Raw genomic sequence first — 21958 nt, forward strand, 5'->3', positions numbered from 1 at the left:
GATGCGTCTTCATTACATTCTGTGCATGTTGGGTTTGTTTTGCAGTTTTATCAGGTTCATGCAGAATTTTCTGCGTCTCATAATCCTCCAACATCAGACCCAGGAAAAGTGAGGAGGTGGAAACAAAATGTAGCAGTGTTTTTGTGTTGTATTATAACTACCTGTGGTCCAACCACCCCTCCAGGTCCTGGAGGTCCAGTCTTTCCTTGGAAGCCCTGAAAAAGAAAGCAGAGACAATGTTGACTGTACACAGGTAGGATTATAAAGTTTGTGCCCTGCTTTGTGTGATACATTATGTAAAGATCCAGAGCCAAACAGAGAGTCAGTGTTAATTATGTATCAGTGTAAGCTGTTTATATGTCTTCATGCTGATGGCAACACATTTTGCATACCTTTTGCTATTCAGTAATTTTAGTTCTTCACTTCTTGTTAGGAACACTAAGCTTAGCAGATTATTCTAAAACAATGCATGACTATTTTACTTCTCATTAAATCAATTATATAACAACCTAAATTGAAATAAACAAAAGTGACAAAGCAAAGTAGAAGTGAAGAGGTTTAAAATAAAGGTCCCCAGAAGTGTACTCAAAGCTCCTGTGGGGGAACTATCTGTTTGTGTCAACTTTGGCGCCCCCTGTGGACAAAACGTAACCTCTCACATATTTGCTGATTTTGTTGCGAATACAGATGGGAGTCAGGAACCGGATCCAGCTGGTTCAAGCCATCATTTGTCTTTATGCTGAATGCTTCACTCTTCAACGCCTTTCACTTAATTCCCTGTGCCAAACAAAATAATGACGCCATGCATCGTGAGAGGCGGTCAGCGTGAATGACAACCAAGGAGTCGGGGAAGTAATCATCATCCCCCTCGCCAAAACCCCACTACTTTCCTCTCTCCTTTCATTTCCTTTCCTCTCCTCTCCTCTCCTCTCCTCTCCTCTCCTCTCCTCTCCTCTCCTCTCCTCTCCTCTTCTCTCAGCACAAGAACAAACAGAGGATGCTGAACAAGAAGTGTGTCAAGTCGTGCCCCAACACTGAGTCTTGACACTCCAGGTTTCTGACAGTTCAGGCTATACCTTGACCCCTTCTCATCCCTCCCTACCTCGACCTTTAGTGTATTTCAGATAAACGTATTTTATACAGCACCACGCCGAAGTCTTGCTAGTGCAAAATCCTTTACCGTCTCTGAAATAAAGCACATCCACATGAATGTACGAGAGTGGCTGCTAGTTTGGAAAACTAATTAAAAAACAGTGAACAGAACAGAAGGTATGTATGTTTTTTACCTACTGCTGTTGTATCTAAACCTTTTTAGTAATGGAGAGCTGTAAATATTGAGAATGATATTTAAATTATGGCTGCAACCAAGACTGATTTTCATTGTTGATTAATCTGTTTTCTATTTCTTAATTAACTGATTTGCTCTTTGATTTATACAATGCATAAATGGTGAAAAAAGGCATCACATGTTTACAAGACAGCAAACTGATGCTATCAAAGGTCCAAGGAGAGTTTACTGACATAGAGGAGTCTAAAAAGGAAAACATATCCACACTTGTGAAGCTGGATTGAAGTTATTTTTTTCTTTGAATAAGTCAAACTGATTAATCACTCATCAAAAGTAATGTGTGATTTATTTAACAGCTGACAAACAATCCATCAGCTGTTGCAGCTCTAGTTGAAATAAATGACCCGATGCACTTAATCATCCTAGTTGCATATCAGAGCTCATAATCCTGTTTCTGTTTCTGAAGCGTTCTTTTTGCCGAAGAACATCATTGGTATGCTCCTGCAGTAATCCTTTTCCTTGCTTGATTTTTTTTTTTGTGCAACCTTTCTGAGGGTGAGAGAGTGAGGCGGTAAAAGAGCGAGTGGGGAGTGTGTGGGCGCTGATGCATGGTGCTCAGGGTCACAAGGTATGACGTGATGCATTCATGGACGAAACAACCCACTCACCGTCTCTCCCCTCTGTCCAGGATGGCCGGGCAGCCCATCTTTTCCTGGAGGGCCCTGGAGGGGGGAAGAATAGGCAGACGGCTCGTAAAACTCAAGACATCAGGTCGTGTATTAATATTTGAGAAGCTCATAAGGGAAGTGTCAACCCAGAATTGTTGTGGATGCAGCAAACTCACAGACAGTTTGACAGCTGATACTTACATTGGGTCCTTTAGGTCCAGGTAAACCAACAGGTCCTTGTGGTCCTTGAGGTCCCTTTAATGAGAAGAAATTAATAGAGCAGTGCAGCATGAAGAATGAAGATGAAACATCACAAATTAGGTTTGTTATTGGAGTTTAGTTAGAATTTAGTTGCCAAATGCTTTGCTATTAAGAAAAGTTAAGAGTTGTTGAGACATCTTTTGTCATAACAGATCTGTTTCATGTCATAGATTCAGTTAAGTGTAGTAGAAATAATCTTAACAGATAGACACAGACTCCTACTAGCCCATTTAAAATAGGTAATTAGCAGCTACTGTGCTGCTCTTACACCTTTTGATTCAAGCGTGATTTAATAAATACATATATTTCATTTTCAATTAATATTTAAGTACGATGCACCTGGTGTTCTCGAGCTGTCACTAACTCAGTGAACAAAACTTCAAACTTTCATTAGGGACACATCAAAGTATATCTGGTACTAACCCTCTCTCCTGGCGGGCCATGAGGTCCATCATTGCCTGAGGTGCCCTGAGGAGAGAGAGGAGCAGAGAGAGCAGGTTGTCAAAACTGTCAGAGTATAAAGTGTGAATAAAACCTATTCAAAGCAGAGAGGAAGAGGCTGTTTGTACACGGACAATTATATTTCTGCACGAGTGACAACGTAAGACTCCTGTTAAAGATGACTAATATAAACAGCATTTGCATCAGTGAGGCAGAGCCATAACTACAGACGGATGTATGATACCGAAGCTCTAAAGCTTGTGTTGCTCGAGTGAACCGCACAGCTTCAGTGCTCGTATTCAAAAAGTAAATATCACATGACTCATGTTGTATCGTTGTGTATGTGGACTGAGTGATTTGTGAGATAAGACAAAAAGAGATTAACTAAGAAATGAAGAGATTCACTTCCTATGAATGTTATCATTCAACAATAATGAAGAAAAAGTGTCAAATAATCTGATTTAAAGAGTATGTCTTTAGCGTTACTGCGTCACATTGTGACTATGTGTTGTCATATGAAGATCAATCATGAAGATGAAAGTCATGAGCCCTATAAAGTACTCATACAGTTCCAAAACAGGTTTGCCAATGTTTTATATTTACAAAAATGTTAAATACTAGGGCTTTGTGACAACACATACTTATTTATTTGCAGCATACCTGCACCAGAGTATAAATATGTGATGCAGTAGGCTACATCTGATTGAAACTAGATGAAACGGATAGTTTTATTTCATAACCCAAGGGCTTCTTGGACTTTTATTTCTCAAATATTAGACTAAAAATAAGAGTATTAGAGGTGCATTAAAGCTTCAGACTGCCTTTAAAAAGGCTGCCATACGTTTTTAAAGTCACCAGATGTCACTTTGTTTGCCGAGTTTGAAGCTTCAAAGCATCAAATCTTTTGTGGCACTACCAAAAAGAAAGCTTCATAAGGCTTAATCCTCCAATCACGAGCTATAACTGCTTACAAGATGTTCAACAGTATGTGAGTAAATTAGTCTTTACAGAGTCTATTTATAGCAGCTAATTGTCTCATAATGAAATCACTCTCATGTGCTTTCTCTGTACATCCTCGTCATGTTGACATAACTATGACAACTAGCCTTGTCACTGTTTTAAAAAACGTTCCTGGTTCTCACCTTTGCACCAGGCTTTCCAGTTGGTCCTCTAGCACCACGTCCTCCACGTGGACCCTTCATACAAATACATAGTATATGAGGAAGAAACACAGCATAAATAATAAACAGCATTTCCAGTCCTCAGTTAGAAATAAAATAACTATAAAATACACAAAGAGAAACATTTCATAGTACAGTGTGCAGGTAATCAATGCTTAGCGCCCTCCCTGCCCATCTCTTCAATTCCCCACCTGTTGAATAACCCCTTCAAAAGACAGGAAAATAAAGCCCATATAGAACTACACAATAAAGGAGATTTTCATTTGAACACAGTAAATAATTTATGTGGAGGGCTGCGAGCAGAGTTGGCAGACGGTTGAATTGCCTACCGTTGGGCCACGTTGCCCTCGAGGGCCTGCTTTGCCGGCGATTCCCTGAGAAAGCAAAACAAGAGCTTTGATTTAGGACAGAATCATTTCTTGTAGCATCAGGCAATGTGAGTTCTTCTGTGTCTCCTTTGTAGAAGTTAAAGCGAGTCTGCAATAATAGCAAACACAGTCAAGCATCAGACAGACACAAACGCTGAGGGGGTTTGAGCGAGGGCTGAGCATCTTTTGACAAAAATAAATAATCAAATTGCCGCGGTAAGTGGTTACCCACAGGCGCTTGACAGCTTGAACTACCTGTCAGCCACAGCTCGCCGGGGCCAGGCGTGCGTGCCTCTCAATGTCTGCCTGAGAGCAGAGACGAGCCTGTCTAGTCACAAATAACCATCCCCATGATTCTAACACCCCTCAACCTCATGCCTTCATCTGTAACCCTTGTCAACCGGACCGCTCTATACACAGCTCAATACAGATGTCAGTCCCCTGTTGAGTGCTGAATCCTGATTGCACATGCATTCCAAATATTACACCTGTGTACTCTGTCTTTTTGTATTCTGTGTCTCCATGGTTCCGGTCCTTACTCCCTGTAAAGGGAAATTCTAATGACACAACAAACCACCTTATTTCAGGCAGTTTTGCCCCTATGCGGCAAACATTTTGGAAAGGTCTTCTTTCTGGTTAGAGACGTCCAGACAACAACCAAATACAACACTACCTCACTCACACTAATTAAAAGGTCGCTGCATTAGGGTTTCAAAGTTGTTAATAAGTGTGAAGGCCTTTAACTGAAAATACAAATGCTATTAGTTGTGGAATAAGATGTCCAACGTGACATGATTGGGGGTGTTAGCAGGGTTTGTTGAGGGTTCAGTGCAGTTGTACACAATTGGAGTTCAATAACAAACTCAGGGCATTCTTTTTTCTGCTGCTCTTCAAGAACTTTACGTTTTTCTTCTTATTGAATTTAAAACAGTTCTAACAATAGTGAGTTTAATGTTCTGCAGATCAGAGGAAAACACATGATTCTGGTACTTAGCTATATAAATGACATTGAATGAGCTCGATTTAACTGAGTACAATAACTACAGAACATATAGCAAAAAAAAAATTCATGTCAGACAAATGACACTGAGTAGATTTGACATTTTTCATTTTTACATTTCAGTCTGCTCATTGTACATGCTGTTTTTTTAGTATTCTACACCAATCCATATGCTACACCGGAAAGCCCACCGTGACCAAGTATGCATGAATTTGATAGGATAGAGAATAATGTAATTTGTGACTCACCCTCCCTCCCTTCTCGCCATTTGACCCAGGGAATCCAGGGAATCCGTTTGAGCCCTGAAGAAGAAGAAAGTAAGAGAGGTAGAGAGAAATACTGTAAGTACTGGAACGTTTATTAAATAAGAGATGTCTTCCGTTGTCCGGGAACAATGTGACAGAAGCAGAGGATAATATACCACCAGTTATTTCTGCTTTACAGACCAGGGCTAATTAATAGAGAAGTTTCGCAGCCCTGACATGAGGAGGCAGCAGCAGGTTGTTATCACAGGGCAACACTTTGTAGTCTCAGAGAAATGAGCACCTTCTTTAAAGACTCAAATGCAGCCCAAAGGGAAGATCTCCGCCTTGCCATTTAGATATTCTCAGACACACAGACAGCGAGGGACCTTGTTAGGTTTTAGCACAGTGTGGAAGTGAAATCGGAAGATAAAAAGATGGTGAGAGCAAATAAAGGCAAGGAGAAAGGAAACAGCACATCCCCCTCGATACCCATCAGCAATTTAGTCATTGGGCTTTTGCAGACTGGGTCCGATGATAGTTCCACTGGTGCCATTCAAAAAAATACCAGATGACTCAGTGTAGTAGGTAGAGAGGGAGTATCAGGTCGCATAAATATGAATGTACAACCAATCTTTATTAAGTATTCCTTTGTCAGAGCTGCTCTGTACGGGTACAGATGAGTGTTTGGAGTTTAAAACATACTCTTATGTAATTCATATCTATAGTGTTTGTAACTGCTCGCATGCATATGTATATAAAACATATTACTGTGCAGTCTAAGCAAGGGCACCAAAACAAGGCAGCGTGGGCAGAATTGCAAGAAGCAAACAGCCTGACATTATGGAGACAGCAGCCAGGAAGGGAGATCTGTGCTGCCTAATTTGTTTTTCACAGAGGTGCAGTTATGGTAAACTGAAAAGGAGAGCCGCTACCAGGACAAGCCTGACTTGCGCCACCGAGATAAGACAGTTCACTGAAGCTTCTGTGAAAGGCATCCAGAATTAACGGTGTGGGAAAGCTGTTAACAGAGAGCGATGGGGTGCAGCAGCCAAACACAAAGCCAGCAGAGGGATTCATGCATAGGCTGATTGTGGGGGGATAACAGCCGCATACGAGCCAGGACTTTGACCCTGAACCCGCTGATGAGGACACTCATGAGGAATGCTTTAAAACATGGACGATACGGTGCAATTGAATGTGCTTCTGTTTCAAACAGCTCACAGGATTTCGTCTCTATAACTTCATTAATCTATCAGGAAGATAGTTAACTTCTTGCCAAATATATGTTACTTGAAAACAATGGAGGATTTAGTTGATAAAAGCCTAACGTAACGATGTAAAGATAGCTTCATACTTGCAAGCCAGTCTTGCAACATCTCAATTCTGCATAAATCTCTCTCCATTTCTTTAAAAGGAAACTTTAAAAGGCCAAGAAACAATAAAACTATTAATTCAATGCCAAAGTAAAGAGGCCTTTGTTGTCTCTCAAAAAACTTTTCTTTTGAAGCGTACAGTCTAAAAAGAAGATCTGATCTTGTGCTCCTCTGGGAACCTTTGTGGGCAGCCTTTGTTTCAAATTATGCATTCAAGCTGAGGAATAAGCTTTGTATACTTTTAATAAATTATTTATTCTGCTTATTCCGCCGGTGAAAAGTTTTATTCAAGGCTAAAATATCCAGTAATTCAAAGGAGTGATACAATCACTTGAAAAGTACTGCAAAGGTTATTGCACATTGATTTTTAACTCTGTATCTCATTTGCTTCTTGGTCTCCCCCACTTTGTGTAATTTGTCCGGAGCTCTTATTAATCTGCGTGCCTCGCTGAGCTCAGATCCTGCTGACAGTGACAGGGAGTGCGGGATGTTGCGAGAGTAGGTGTATCTGACCCGTCATATCAGTGCCAAGCTGTCAGTGCTGACAGCAGCAGAGGGGGAAGCAGCTGCAGCAGCACATCTCGATAGTGAGGATGAGGCACAGTGGTCAGCGCTCCAGTGCAAAGAATGCCAGGCTGTTAGATAATGCCTGGAAGAGTTTAAGGAGGGCGGACAGCTGACGACTCCGGCAGGTGACTGTGCCACTTAGAGCTCCTGTAAGAGTCGGAGCGGGGCTACAGTAGGTGCCTGCTTGGGTTTGTGTTTGTGTGAGGAAGGGTTGCTCGGCCAGTCAGCAGAATTTAGAAGAAGAGCAGGGTTAGAAATGAGTGGGTGTTGATCAGACAGACATGGAAAGATTCATTACAGCTTTACAGCCAATGTTCAAATACACAGAAGAGCCTCAGACTCTACATAAGTAATAACATCATCCAACCACTGTGGCATCACCTGTTAGTTTGTAGACTACCTTAGGAATCCCCATCTGGGTTTTAATCAATCAGAAGTTTCCTTATTTTGATGAGGGAGTTGAAAAATATTTATATAACACCATTTATCCCAGTTGCCATAAAATATCTCAATCAATAATGTACTTTAAGGGTCTCATAAAATGTTCCTCATGGCTGTTTACAAAATGTCTAAGTTGTCTACTCAGCAAGGTTTTGAATAGAGTTGCTCTGAAAGACCACCTATGTGAAGGACCTGCAGCCTCTCAGTTTCTAACCTCATTATTAATGCAGTGATCAGCGTTGGATGTGTTAGTGAAGCGCTGCGCTGATTAGCTGTCTGTTGTCTGAGGGGTGAGAGTGCAGACTGATGCAGAGACGGAAAAACACCTGAAACAGATACGACGAGCGCTCCAGAAGAGCCTGTGCCAGTTAACTAAATACGAGCCAGAATCTGACCCTGAACGGGGGGGGGCTTTTGAAGAGCTGCGGCTATGGTTACAGCAGCATGTCAAAATGTTAAAATTTGAATGTAATTCCTAATTTCCTGCCTTTCATGTGTCATTTAGATGTGGTCATTCCTCGTTAGAGAGTCCAATGTGAAGTGGTTGGAACAAACAAACAAATTAGCATCAATCCTTGCCAGCATGTTGTTAAAAATGATAAGCTATCCCTGTTTTCTTTGGACCTCTGGTGCTGTGACAGAATATACAAACTTGTGTCTTGTGACAATGGCCAATAATGTCGTCCATCCAACATTATACCATTGTCTGGTTATATTATTTGACATCTTGACACTGCCACACTGAAGCTTGAAAAATAGGAGTTGGGGTCATTTTGCATGCATGCCTATGCAAATCACCCTTGTCATTTCATCACTATAGCAGAAACTATGTTTTCTGAGTAGGGAGGCTACAGAAACAACACAAAAGCTTTGCTTCCACATTCTTAGGCTTGCTAGGTTGAAGGACGACTATTGTTTATGTACAGGCAAGGAACATCATGTTTTTCATTATATGTGATGTGACCTTTAAATAGTCTGCTGCCTTACAATACAAATAGCATATTGTATTATCACTTTAATAACCTTCTTGTGTTTTTAATGCCTACAATATGTGCAAAGTCAAAGACAAGTTTCTGCCTTTTGGAGTTAAAAAGTAGCCAAAGTTCTATTCTATTCTGTTCTATTGTGTCCTGTTCTATTCTGTTCTGTTTAAAGCATTGTTACTACTCATAGGCATGTCAATCACATGGTAGCAACATGCTATAGCATCGCCTGTATTGTCATCAAGCGGCAAACTCCGGTCTCAAACGATGAAGCCAATGCGGAAGTGCTATAAACTGCAATACATCGAGAATCCGCTTGAGGCTGGCTGCAGAAACACCGGAAACTACATAGATATGAATGGGAAAAAGACGATCTTTGCAGTATTAATAAACATGTTTACAGCCTGGTTCAAAAAACGGCTTGGCCCTATGAAGCTAATCTCTCTAATGGCACACACTGTACGGGGAGTGAATTTTTTTCTAACGTGACGGTTCAGAAGATATTAGGATTACGAGTTTTGCCCAAATAAGGACATGACTGACGTGACTCCCGGTCGGGAACACACAGCCATTGGCTAAGAGGCTCACACTACGTCACACTCTGCCTGGTTGAGTTCCGCATTACCAATATGGCTGCCGCCGTCGATTTGCTTCAAAACAGCTCTCAGGAACAGATGGGTGACGTCACGGATACTACGTCCATATTTTATACAGTCTATGATTGTCATCCATTTTACTTCAGGGAAGAAAATGTGTTCCTTGTAATTAATAGGAATAAGCTTAACTTAATTCACTTTAAAACAGCTTTTTTATACAATCTGACTTCTTATAGCACTATGGAGTCTCCCCCAGCTGGCCATTTGATAGAATGCAGATGTTAGGCACATATTGTATAAAGCTAAGGTAAACGTTCAGTATCATGCACACACAAGATACAGTGTTACAGGGAAGCAATGTAATAAGTGAACACGGAGATTGTTCCTCTACATTTTCCCATTACTAAGAGGGCATCTTCTTTTATAGAACCATCCCTGACCAAAGCAATGAGTACCTAGAGCTGGCACTGAAGTGAAGCTCTGCACAGTCAGACTTTTCAGCACTGATCAGTAGAATTCATTACGACTCTCATCACATACCTTGGAGCCTTGTCTGCCAGGGTACCCAGGCAATCCAGGGACTCCAAGCTTCCCCTGCAAAGAAAAACGAGCAAAGACAAACAAAACAAAGATGATGAATTCTCTTTGTGTCGCCTGAGACATCGTTGCAGAAAGCAGTAAAGTTCACAGAGGCACTGCAAAAGGCAATAAACTTATAACCGTAAAGTTTTACTTCCAGTGAGGGAAATATTTGAATACAATGTTTATGAACATGACATCATCTGTTCAGAAGCTTTTCTGCCTTCCATCCCAAATGTGAGTTCACTTTGGCTCATTTGGTCATTTTAGACGGTGCAGGGTCATTAAAAAGTACACAGAGATTCTGATGTAACTATCTCGGGTGCTTTGAAACCAAAGTCAAGTCAGAAGTTTGTATTTTTTTATCATGTATCCAGCTCTTCTGTTTTAGTGCTGGTAGTTTGAAACTCCACTGCACTGTTGCATTCATTTTAAACCAAACAGGAAGAGGATTTCAGCAAATGTCTGATATTTAACTGATACAGCAAGAGTGGCACAACAGGGAGGGGGGGATTAAATTACCATATTGGTTTGTGCCAGGTGCAATAAGCTCTGGAGCTTGGCAAACAAAGATTCCAATGAGACTAAAACTACTTAAAATGTTTGTAATAGGTCTAGACTTTGTTTGTTGTCTTTTGTATGTCCTTAAATTTTTTGGCTGATATCATACTCCCCCTGATTGACATCACGTCTAAGCTTATATAGTGAAATTTAGCCGTATAATGATAATGGATTGACAGAAGATTATATTCTGTGTTATAAAACATCTCAGTTCTCTAAACTCTTCTAAAGCTTTCCTCGACTATTTTATCTGTTCAGTATCATTGCTCACATCCCAACCCTTCAATCTGAAGTGTGTTTATCTTTTTGTAACCTTTAATACTAATTTGTTAAGAGCCCAAATACTGCAGCAACACAGAGCAAGAAACCCAGCAGAGAGATCAAAGCTCCACGCAGAAATGTTGACAACATGAGCCAATTAATCGGGAATGTGGAGCTGAAGGCAGACGAGAACACTTTAAGTTCAACTTCATCCAGACTGATATAAAACTAAAACAGACAAGTGTCTTCAAGCTGCTCTCTTGAAAAGTAGTTCATTAAATTTATTGGTTATCAGTCCCGAATGATTAAAGAAATGGCTAACTTGACCCCACTTCTGTTTTTGATCCCACATCAGCCAAGACACCAACCTGCATGGAGCCGTATATGAGAGCTCAATTATGTGTGTTTTCACCCTATCACCCCATAAAACACTTTAATTACTCTTTTGTCCAATTATCCCACGTAATTAAACTTTAATTTGAGTGTGAACTTCAGGACGTCAATAAAACAAATGAATCAAAATGAGGCTCTCGTCGGTCTTTGCAGAACTTCATTATTTACCTTCTCTCCAGCTGATCCAAGAGGACCAGCCTCTCCACCGGGTCCTGACTTGCCCTTGGGGCCCTCAGGTCCGTCCTCTCCTCTAGGTCCTAGAACACCAGACTCGCCCTTGATACAAAGACAACAACAGGAAAAAGTGTTATTATCTTTACAGCACTGTGGTATCAGTTTCAGCTAAAACACACATCAGTATTCTCCGCAGAGACAAGGACTCACCTTGTCACCCTTGAGACCCATGTCACCTTTGAAGCCGGGGAATCCATCCTCTCCCTGAAGATGAAAGAGATGAAAGGCGTCATTGTTTAGAGCCGAGTGTTTTATCAGGTATCACAGCGGCAAAACGGATCAATTCAAGTGAGGAAAAGTTTGCATGCATAATACTTTGAAGAGCAAAAAGGAGGAATACTGATAGACAACTCAAGTGACAAAATCATAGCAAAAGTTTATCTTTGCAGACTTCTACTTCCAATGGAAGTCAGAAGTTTAAAAGGCTCCTTGGGGAAGTTTAATACTGACACCTAGTGGCCATTTAAATGAAACACTCACATCTGCAGGTTAACATTCATGCCTCACTGTCTCTTCCTCTCTGTGATATTTTACTGACATCTGGTGGTGATAAACCAGAATGCACTTTCAAGCTTTTCCAAGATGCTAATATTGTTTGTTTATCAGACATATTTCCATGATGCCAATTTTCTGACATCCTTTAATGCATGAAACCGCAGAGAGGATAAATCATAATGCAATAAAATATGATATGCATATTGTAATACTTCCAATGGAATACTGATCCAACATGATTCAAAGTAAGATGGAAGAATAACAAAAGAGCTCTTAACATCTCTGCCCAGCTTAAATTTCTTTAAAGCTCAGAGGAAAAATGATCCTGCGGCACTGAGGTTGCAACAGTCTAAGTTCAACCACAGCAATCCAAGACAACAATGGCAGCAGAAGACTGTCCACTGAAACAGCCTCATACTGCTTTAATGTTCCACACTCCGTTACACCGCAGTGGCATAAGGACAAAACTGACAGCCTGATTGGAGAGTTTTTCCACTTGCTGAATTCCTAGGAGCCCTCATTCGAGAAGGGCTTAACTCTGATAGGTCAATTTTTAGAGCAATGACATCTGCCAATCATGTCGAAAAATAGGGGAGAAAGGGGAGGTGTTTACCTTTTCTCCTTTGCCACCTTTGAGGCCTCTGATTCCCTCGGCACCCTGAGGAGAAAGGGGGAAAAACAAGTCAGGATGAACTTCAGGATGAAAAATGGAAATGACACATGGCAGGGTGATTTTGTATGACTAAGTTAGCACCTACTTTCACACCACGAGGCCCGGGGTAGCCGATGGATCCCATAGGACCTGGATGCCCCTAAAAGATTAAAAACAGTTTATTGAGGATGGTGGAATGAAAATAAAATTGAGATTTACTTCAATGTGTCTCTGCTGTATTAGATAACTTTACTGGAAGTTTTTATTTGACTTCAAGTCATTTCCAGAGGATTCAGTCTAAGCCTGAGCTCTCCAGACAGTACTCCTTTAGGGTTCACTGTTCTGCATATAAAACTAGTAAGAATGAAGAAATGTTAAAGGACTGGGACAAATTTACAGATTTGTATGGTCCCTTTGTGCCTGTTACTCCTTGACTATGGCACAACAAGGTGACCAAGTAATCACAGAAAATCCCAGTCGCCAATCAAACGAAAGAAGGGATTGGTAAGCTTATTTTCGATGCATTTCTGAAACAGCTTGAAATATGTTACCTAAATTGTGTAGCCATATTTAACCCCAACCGTGCACATTGTGCATGCTTAGCAAGTGCTAAAAGTTAGTTATTTGCTAGTTAAAGTGTGGATAACTCAGACTCTTTTTTTAGATTTGTATTTGGGCTTAAACTCTATAGGACAGAACAGCTTGAGAGAGAGGGGCAGGAAATGTGAGGAGGAGGGGGAAGACATGCAACAAATCATGTCGGGACCACTAGTTGAGCCTCCAACCAGCACGACAAGCACTATAACCTCTGTTCAGAGGGGGGCTGTTCTCACAACTGAGCCAAACCAGCGCCCCAAGTGTGCATAACCCAGACTTCTGCAGTAAAAAATAATGAATCTTTTTAATTATAAACTTTCCCATGAAACCAACAACTGTGAAAACACTGAAACTTGGAAGCTACGGTGTACTTACGACTGTTCCTTTCTCGCCTGCAGGACCTTCCTTTCCTGGGTGACCCTATAAAACAAGTCCACAGGGTCCAGCTTAGCGACAGTGGATAATTTTGTCAGCTGTTTTTTGATTCGATGATGTAAAAAGGGAACAAAGCAAAAGAGTCACATATGTAACTTACAGGAGGGCCATCAGCACCAGCAAGGCCAGCCAGACCCTGCTTCCCCTGAGGTCCCTACAAAGAGAGCGAAGATTAAAAGACTGAAGGGCAGGCAGGCAGACAGACACATAAACATCCCTTCATCATCTATAACACAGCCCGACAGTTCACCTGCTTGACATATTAAATATCCACAGAAACACGATCAAAATACTTTCATCTTGAAGAGATAAGCTCTTCTGCAGGAGTTCTGCTTTGGTTCTATGAATATAGTGTGTTTATATATGTGTGTGAGTGGATGTGTGTTAGAGCCTTCAGAGAAGCCAGTAAAAGCCTATAACCTCAGACAGCAGTGTCTCTGCAGAATCACTTATGAGGTCTGGACTGAAGCGTTCACTTATCGATGCTGCAGAGTGGTGGTGGGAGGACTGAAGGGGCGGCTGAGTCTTTACTTACTTTTTCACCAGGACCACCGATAGGACCCTGAGGACCAATGAGACCCTGAAAGAGCATCAAGAAAGACCCGTTATGAGAGCAGTTAGTCATCTTCTATTAACCAAGTTTACTTGAAAGTAAACATTTTGAGGTGAAAAAAAACCTGTTATGTCAATTTTGGGAAGTCTACTCCTAACTTCTACGTCAAATGTATTTAAATTTGCACATTTCCTTTTTTTCCTTCTTCTACAAGCATTTGTTTCTGTTGCTCAGCTGCTTCATGCTGCTTATTCAGGTGTTCACTTAACTGTGAAAAAGGGAGGTTCAGTCTTTTCCAGAGTCATTTCAAAGTCACACATCCTGCAGACTTCATTGAAATTCATCCGGCGAAGAATAAAACCCCCCAACATTAACAGTTCTAATAAGTGAGCGGTGTTATTTTTCTATACCTCAGGCCAGGTAAAGTTAAAATTAGACATTATTTATTCAACCTGCACGCCATCAGGACAGGTTCCTACTCAAACTTTCCAGGAGAATGACGCCATCCTGTCCTTTGAGCGAATGAAAATCTCACCTGGCAGTGGTTATTTATCCCTGCTGGCTTCATTATTTGGTGGACTGTTTTGTATTAATGACGACTTGAATGGAAGAAAATGGAAAAATTGAAGATATTTCACTTTGCCACCAACTTCACAACGTAATCCGGTTATGTGCAATCAAATCAGTACAACATGTCCCATCACAGCAGGAAGGACAGGATGTTTTATTTCTTTGTGGCCACTGAGATGCATTAAATCTCAGTGAACACTTGTAAAGTCTTTGGTTATTTTGGTGTTAGTTTTGCGGAATTCCCCAACCAGCAGTTAAAACTTATATAATAAAGGATGGAGAAAAGAAGACAAAGTCTGAAAATGTGTGATTATGAAAACAGAGATGCAAGGAGTCCTCTAAAGTCAGAGCTTTACCTGTTTCACAATAGAGGGGGAACAAAGCAGGAGCATTATAGAGGACGAACTGAGGTTGAGAGAAGGGGAAAGGAAAGAGAGCGAGAGAGGAGAGAGTGAGGAAAACAATCAGAGACAGAACGGTTAGGAAAAGGAAATCTGCACAGAAATGGAAGAAATGATAAACTTACATGTGAACCAGGCAAACCCTGCTGTCCAGGAGGGCCAGGCTCTCCTTGAGGACCCTGTTCACCACAGAAAAAAAGAGGTCATGTTATAAATAATTAAAACTGCTGCAAATGATTTCCCTTTAACTTATCTATTGTAAAAAGAATGTATTGTTTTTATGAATATAAACAATGACTGATTAACTGTAAAGATAAGAGCAATGAAGAAAGGTATCTTTATATGAATTTAAAGGGAAAGTGTCATTTTCCTCATCAAAACTGTGCTGCTGAGTCAGGGGGATTCTTCCAGTGACCTTGCTTTGAAAGATTGTTTAATTTGCTTTATCAAATCTACCTCAAGAATGTGAAACAAAAAGGTGCAAACACTGAGGAGAAATCTGACACTCTGGCTCATGAAGCAAACAGAGCTGTGTGTATTCTGACCTTCTCCAAAGTTAGTCCGATCAAATCCAGTTCTTGAATCTGATGGCTACTCAAAAGTTTGGCTACAAAATGCAGCTCCCTCTGAAGACTTGTTTTTTGGGGCTACAGAGCCATCTGAGTACAGATTAGAGCTAATAAGACTAACTTGAACGGTGGGCTGTTTGGTATTCCTGCTGAGATTTAGTGTGTCACAAACCAAACATACACAAAAAAACAGACAAGAGCCTTGTGACGCAGCCTGCTCCAGCTGTTACAACAAACACCGAACACAAAGACTGGATTCAGAGAGGTTTAGGTTGCCTCGCTGCTATTGTTGTTTGTCTTTAGTGTAGAAACGCCGAACTGAGCATTCATCAAAGATATAAAAGTGGCAGGAGAAGACTTTTGGCTTTTCTTGCTTCTTTCAAGAGTTCTGCTTTGATTTTCTGAATATTCTGACATCAGAACAAACTCTGAAATAATTGATCGTTTGTGTCCCTGCTTTTAAACAGCTGCTTAATTCTTCAGCGTAGTGACTCAGTGACCACAGACAGAGTGTAGGGTTGTCCAGCTGTCCCGACCAATGATCTGTTATCCTCGTTCAAACCTCCCTCTGGGAAGCCACATGCAGGATGGGACCACCTCTCACAGACAGGCTTTCACTCTTTCACCCTTTTCTAAAGCTTCAGGCATCTCCATGATGGCCTGATCCGGAGTCTGACAGCTATGATAAGACACTCCCTGCCTTCATCTACGATCTCTAATCAGCAAATGACCTTTGACCTCCATTCTTGTAGAGTTGCTCAGGGTCTAAAGTGCAGTGACCTGCAATCAGCCTCAGGCAGGCTGAATTTACGGACTGATTACTCAGGTGGTCGTGACACGTGTGTAGGGAAACTCTCTGACAGTCTGACTTTATACACAGAAATATGAAACACAAAAATATTTCTCACCAAGTTTCCTTTAGGACCAGCTTGTCCATCAAGTCCAGGAAGACCCTGAAGAAAGCAGAAATTATACACATAAAGACGCCGTCTCACTGAGCTACAACAAACTCTATGTATTACCAAATGAACACTGACTGATAGAAGAGGGAGGTGTACTTACACGCTGTCCTGCAGTTCCTTGAGACCCTCTGGGGCCGAGCAGACCTCGAGGACCCTGTGTTTTAGGACAAAAGACAAATGCAGTTCTGTAAAAAGACATACACGTATTTTGAGTTGAGTGAATGCTGTGCTGTATTTAGAAACAACCAGGCAGTAAAAAAGTGCCAGGACATTTTGTGCATCTCTGAAACTTGCTCAACTCAAATGTATGTAATGCCGCCCCCCTGTGGTCACTTCAGATAATTACAGGTGCATTCAGAGCATGGGCATTAAAAAGTTGTGTTCTTATCTCAACATCTAAAGTCGACCACTTCATTACACAGCTTCAACTGTGCTCTTTCATTGTATAGACAGAGTGCATGATGAAATAGGGTGCAACTATTCCTCTAAAAGGACCGTGTTATTCAGAGTATGACAGGGAGGAACCACTTCTCATGCAACTCTACGCTCCATTTGGACTGAACTAAGCACAATAGACCGTTTCTCCAGGGTAATGACATTTAAAAAAAACACATTCCCAGGTCTATTTTCTGATGTATTATTCAGAACCATTCTGTGTTGGCGAGGTAGAGATTACAAACGCAATGGTCCTTGCAGAGAGGAATGCCGTTACAGACTTGAGAAGAGCGGAGGGCGAGGTTTAATGTGTTTAAATAATTGCCTGAATGAATGTAGAGGGAGGAATGAGGGGATGGGGCCTGTGGTTGCTGAAGGAATGAGTACAATGATGGCCTTATGTTCTATCTGTTGTCATGTTTGTTTTGATTAAATAAGATGCAGTTTAACAATGTTCTTCAGATATCATTTATCTGATGATGATATGAACACTTACGCTGTCTCCAGCCACACCTCTCTGTCCAACCTGGCCATCCTCACCCTGTGGATGGAGAGAGGAGGAGTGCAGAGTTATCATTAAGACTTGTCAGAACAGGAGCAGTGACACAGTGACGGGTGTGGTACGTACTCTCTGGCCATCTTCTCCTGGAGGTCCTGGAGGACCTGTAGAGCCATATTCTCCCTGCAGAGAGAACATCACAGAAAAGGATTATCATCAAAGAGGAGGAGTGGCAAGTCACATGAAACTCCGAAAGCTTGATGCATGTCGTCAAAATATAAGGCTCAGAATTTTGACTATTATTATATGGGTCAAAATGTCAGGAAATATAGATGAATGATTTCAAAGAGACAGCAGCAAAAATGGCAACCAGTGTGCCTCTAATCTACAGTAGGCATGGTCACCACAATTGGCATGGACCTACACGGTTTCCACTATTTTTAGTGCTCTATAAGGACTGGCCCTACCTCTGCTGGCCCTGTAATTACTCAGTATAGGATAAGGCAGGAGAGCCTGTCTAGAAATACCCCTCTATGATCTCTGTCCTCCCTCTTCAAGTTGCTTAAATTCCACAAACACCAACTCAGGACTCCACATTTGCCTCCAGGCCTGGTTAAATGCAGCCCAAGTGGTTCTTGGAGCCGCTCCCACTTCTTTTATAAGTGGGTCAAGCATCCTAATGAGTTCCACTGGGTCAGAAATTGTATCTGTCAACACTTGAGTGTAGAAGAGATGGGTGGGAGGTGGCCCTTTGCACTACCAATCAGCCCTGATGCTGCTGTAAGGACAGGGTACAGCGGTAGCAGCGACTCTGATCAATGAGGATGTCGCTGTAGAAATAACAGACTGTGGGATCATATTTTTGGAGGCAGATCATCTCTCCTCATACTTACTCTGTGCCCTTTTTCTCCAGGAAGACCGGGGAGGCCATCGAAACCTCTGTCACCCTGAAACAGCACAGAAGTGAACAGTTAGCTCCATCAACGACTTTAGCAGAGCAGCTTTTCAAACGCATCCCGCAGACTCCGGACGGTTTATTTGACAACCTGGTGTGTGCTTTACCTTGGGCCCTGCCTCTCCTGGCATTCCTCGAGCACCGTCAGCTCCGTTACGACCCTGGAAAACACACAAATAGCATGTCGGACTATATGGAAATCACATTAGAAATATACACTCAGTCGTTTCAGGAGGTTATGGAAAATATGCTATGATTTTTCAAACTTGTTTAAAGTTAAATAAACATGACTTTATGGATTTACACAACACGCAAGGATGCTTATTGGTAGCAGCTGACTTAGTTGAAAGGAAGCCATGTTTGAAACAAGACTCTTCTCTGTGGACGACTGTAGCATTGATCTTGTAGTGCTGTTACTGCCGTGAAATATTAGAAATTTGGGAACTTAAATTTGATCATCTGTTGCAAAATGCTGGTTTTCTGGAGGAGGCAAAGCAATCAAGAACCAAGGCTTGAAAATTCCTGGATGAGCTTAGCTGAAAAAAAACAATCTCACCCTCTTTCCTGCCTTTCCTGGTATACCAGTAGGACCCTGAAGACCTCTGGGTCCCTATGGAGACAAAAAATAAAAGAATTTATGAGTGTTTTGAAAAATAAAGTTAGAATTTCTTCATGTTGTGGTACATAAAGTGAAAACAGTTCAGCTGTAGTCAAAATTAAAGAGTCAAATGACATTAAAACATGTTCAGAGTGTAGATAAAATAAGACTTCTTCTTCTTACCTGTGGTCCAGAATCGCCGCCGTCACCTTTAAGTCCAGTAGAACCAGGACCTCCCTGTACAGAAAAAAGGTGCACAGATTTTGTCAATCAACATGTGTGCACTGAAGCTGAAGAGAGCTATGTGAACAAGGTTTGACGAGAAATCAAATAAAAATGAAAATCCAAACAAAGAAACATGGGAGATTCAAACTTGGATTGTTAAAGCCGCTGTGAGGGGATTTTAACTGGCTGTGAAACTGATTTAAGTTAATACTGATGCTGTTTGTGAGTGGAAGTAGGCAAGACCAGCAACATCAAGACTCACAGTTTATGTACTGTACATTTTAATGCCTGAAACCGCTGTGAGGAGCAGCTTGTGTCTTGTGTCACATATGAGTCTCCCAAGGGAACAGGATGTCAGAAAATGCAACCTTTGCATGTATTTGACCAGATCAGCAAAGTGGTAAAATGTAAATCTGTGCCCACAGGTGGCGCCACAATCAACACAAACCACAAGTTCCTCACAGCAGCTTTAACATTTCATTAAAAAATCTTTCTATGTGATCAAAACCTTCCAGCATCTAAGAGTTACAGGATTGGTTTAACATTTCTGTGTCGTTAGAGAAAGGCAAGGTTGCGTGAAAGACACTCCCAAAACAAGAGGAAGGCCTCAGCCACAGTTAATGTGAAACATGTAAATAAAGTTGTTTTGCTTTCGATTTTTTTTTTGCAATCAAACGCGCTCACAGAGAGACAGGAAAAGGGTGCTGTGTGCATGAGTGTGTCACTTTGCATGATAGGAAATGATAAAATGCTCGGAGAAGCCTTCACAGGAAGAATCGCTAATTACAAAATGTGCTTTTCTTCAACTTTGAAATGAATGGATGTTACAGTAAATAGGTCAATAGTGTGTGTGTGTGTGTGTGTGTGTGTGTGTGTGTGCATGTGTGTGTGTGTGTGTGTGTGTGTGTGTGTGTGTGTGTGTGTGTGTGTGTGTGTGTGTGTGTGTGTGTGTGTGTAGAGAGAGAAAGTTTTTAAAAACTACTTACCACAGGACCAGATCTCCCTGACATGCCCATGGGCCCTGGAGGACCTCTCATAGCCAGCTGTTGATCAGATGGAAACAACCAATAAAACACAGGTTAGCTATCAATGTTTATAGCATCCAGGGAAGAAATCTAATTATGGAAAAATGACGTTTCTGACGATAAAATGCTGAATTTTTACTTTTCTACCTCAAAATGAAGAGGATTATTAGCTGATTCTTGTGAATAAATGTTAAATGTATGTCAAAATGCTTTGTGCAAGACCTTGTTTTAAAAAAATGGAATATGTGATATTTTTTCACACATTAATTTGAGTAACAGAGCTTCACATTTTAAGGATTTAATAAAAAAGAAAACATCATGAAAAAGGTCAAAATTTTATTGAAAGGAGGCTCAGAAGGTGCAAACTTTATTTTGTTCAGGGTTTGATGTCGCTGCTTTTTTTTTATTACTAACAAGAAAGCTGCCTGGAATGTATTTGCAGCTTAAAAAGAAAATGACCAAAATAAATTCATACCCTTCATAAATCAATCCTACATGTTAGCGTATTAGCTTTTTGTTTGTTAATTACAGGTACAGCATGAGGTAACATTTCCCTCTTGAAAATGGATCAAAGAGTAAAACAAGCTCAGGAATTAGTCCCTCAGTTACTTTTAAAACTTGAAGTGCTTACAACCTCTGCAATGTTTTCTTTTTTCTGTTTCCTCCCTCAGGCCAAACCTCAGGCCTTAAGGACAAATACAGAAAGGTGACAAGTGCTTTCGAGACATTACTAACACCAGTTCAGCAGCTCTGGCAGTGCTCCAGCTCCATAGAGTGTTGTGAATGTGTGAATATTGAGTGTTTGTGCAGAACTTAACGATTTCCATGTGTTCTAACTTTAGATCACACCTTGCTTACAAGCACATAATTCAACCTGTTTTTCAGCGCTGCCACGGTTATCAAGACCCCTGAGTGGGTGTGAACATCTGGTGCAGCTTTATATACTACCTAACCCGACACAGGTTCATAGTTTACAATTTAGAGGATTTATAGAAGTAGTGGGACTTATAAATCCTGATCCCACTTTCCATTATTCCCTGATTCTTTTTAGAGTTAATGACAGCTAATGAGAGCGAGTCATGATGCAGAAAATCCTTGTAGTATTTCCTCTAACTGAGGGTGCACTGAGGTCATTCTTTAGCACTCATACTCACCCTAGCCTGAGAAAGGATGGCCTGAGCCTGAGCTTCCTGGGCTGAAACCACAGGCCCCTTGTGTGCCTCACCACCGGCACGGAACTGTGAACCACAAAACAAAACAAAAAACACAATTAAAAACAAATTGACTTGTCTCTTTTCACAGAGTGAGCCATCTCATGGTCTCCCCCGGTGAGTGTGTTCAAATCTTTTCTTCTTTCTTAAGCCTGTAAAGCTGTCACCATGCCTCACACACACACACACAAACACGTCCGCACAACCATACGCTGGCACACAAACGCAGGCAGCTCGCTCACACACACAAATATGTGTCACCCAGCGTTTCAAAGCCTTTCAGTCACTGGTTCCACTCCATCGCACTGGCTGACATTTACAAGGTAAGTGATTTGT

General features: G+C 41.3%; 1 protein-coding gene across 2 annotated transcripts in view; it reads right to left on the reverse strand.

Annotated features, from left to right (window-relative positions):
- The window catches only part of LOC117826444 (collagen alpha-1(XI) chain-like), a 96722-nt gene that overhangs the window by 38513 nt on the left and 36251 nt on the right, over nt 1-21958 (reverse strand). For both annotated transcript variants that reach the window (XM_034702497.1, XM_034702498.1), the window contains 26 exons: nt 21566-21649; nt 20373-20429; nt 19345-19398; nt 19120-19173; nt 18671-18724; nt 18502-18555; nt 17738-17791; nt 17606-17650; nt 16775-16828; nt 16621-16665; nt 15269-15322; nt 14155-14199; nt 13720-13773; nt 13560-13604; nt 12694-12747; nt 12549-12593; nt 11591-11644; nt 11375-11482; nt 9953-10006; nt 5456-5509; nt 4169-4213; nt 3801-3854; nt 2641-2685; nt 2158-2211; nt 1957-2010; nt 162-215 (listed from right to left, as the gene is read on the reverse strand). In XM_034702497.1, coding sequence (XP_034558388.1) covers nt 162-215; nt 1957-2010; nt 2158-2211; nt 2641-2685; nt 3801-3854; nt 4169-4213; nt 5456-5509; nt 9953-10006; nt 11375-11482; nt 11591-11644; nt 12549-12593; nt 12694-12747; nt 13560-13604; nt 13720-13773; nt 14155-14199; nt 15269-15322; nt 16621-16665; nt 16775-16828; nt 17606-17650; nt 17738-17791; nt 18502-18555; nt 18671-18724; nt 19120-19173; nt 19345-19398; nt 20373-20429; nt 21566-21649 — 1428 coding nt within the window. The remainder of the gene's footprint in view (nt 1-161; nt 216-1956; nt 2011-2157; nt 2212-2640; nt 2686-3800; nt 3855-4168; nt 4214-5455; nt 5510-9952; nt 10007-11374; nt 11483-11590; nt 11645-12548; nt 12594-12693; nt 12748-13559; nt 13605-13719; nt 13774-14154; nt 14200-15268; nt 15323-16620; nt 16666-16774; nt 16829-17605; nt 17651-17737; nt 17792-18501; nt 18556-18670; nt 18725-19119; nt 19174-19344; nt 19399-20372; nt 20430-21565; nt 21650-21958) is intronic.

Source organism: Notolabrus celidotus, chromosome 15 (genome assembly GCF_009762535.1).
Source record: "Notolabrus celidotus isolate fNotCel1 chromosome 15, fNotCel1.pri, whole genome shotgun sequence".
In the NCBI taxonomy this organism is placed as follows: Eukaryota; Metazoa; Chordata; class Actinopteri; order Labriformes; family Labridae; genus Notolabrus; species Notolabrus celidotus.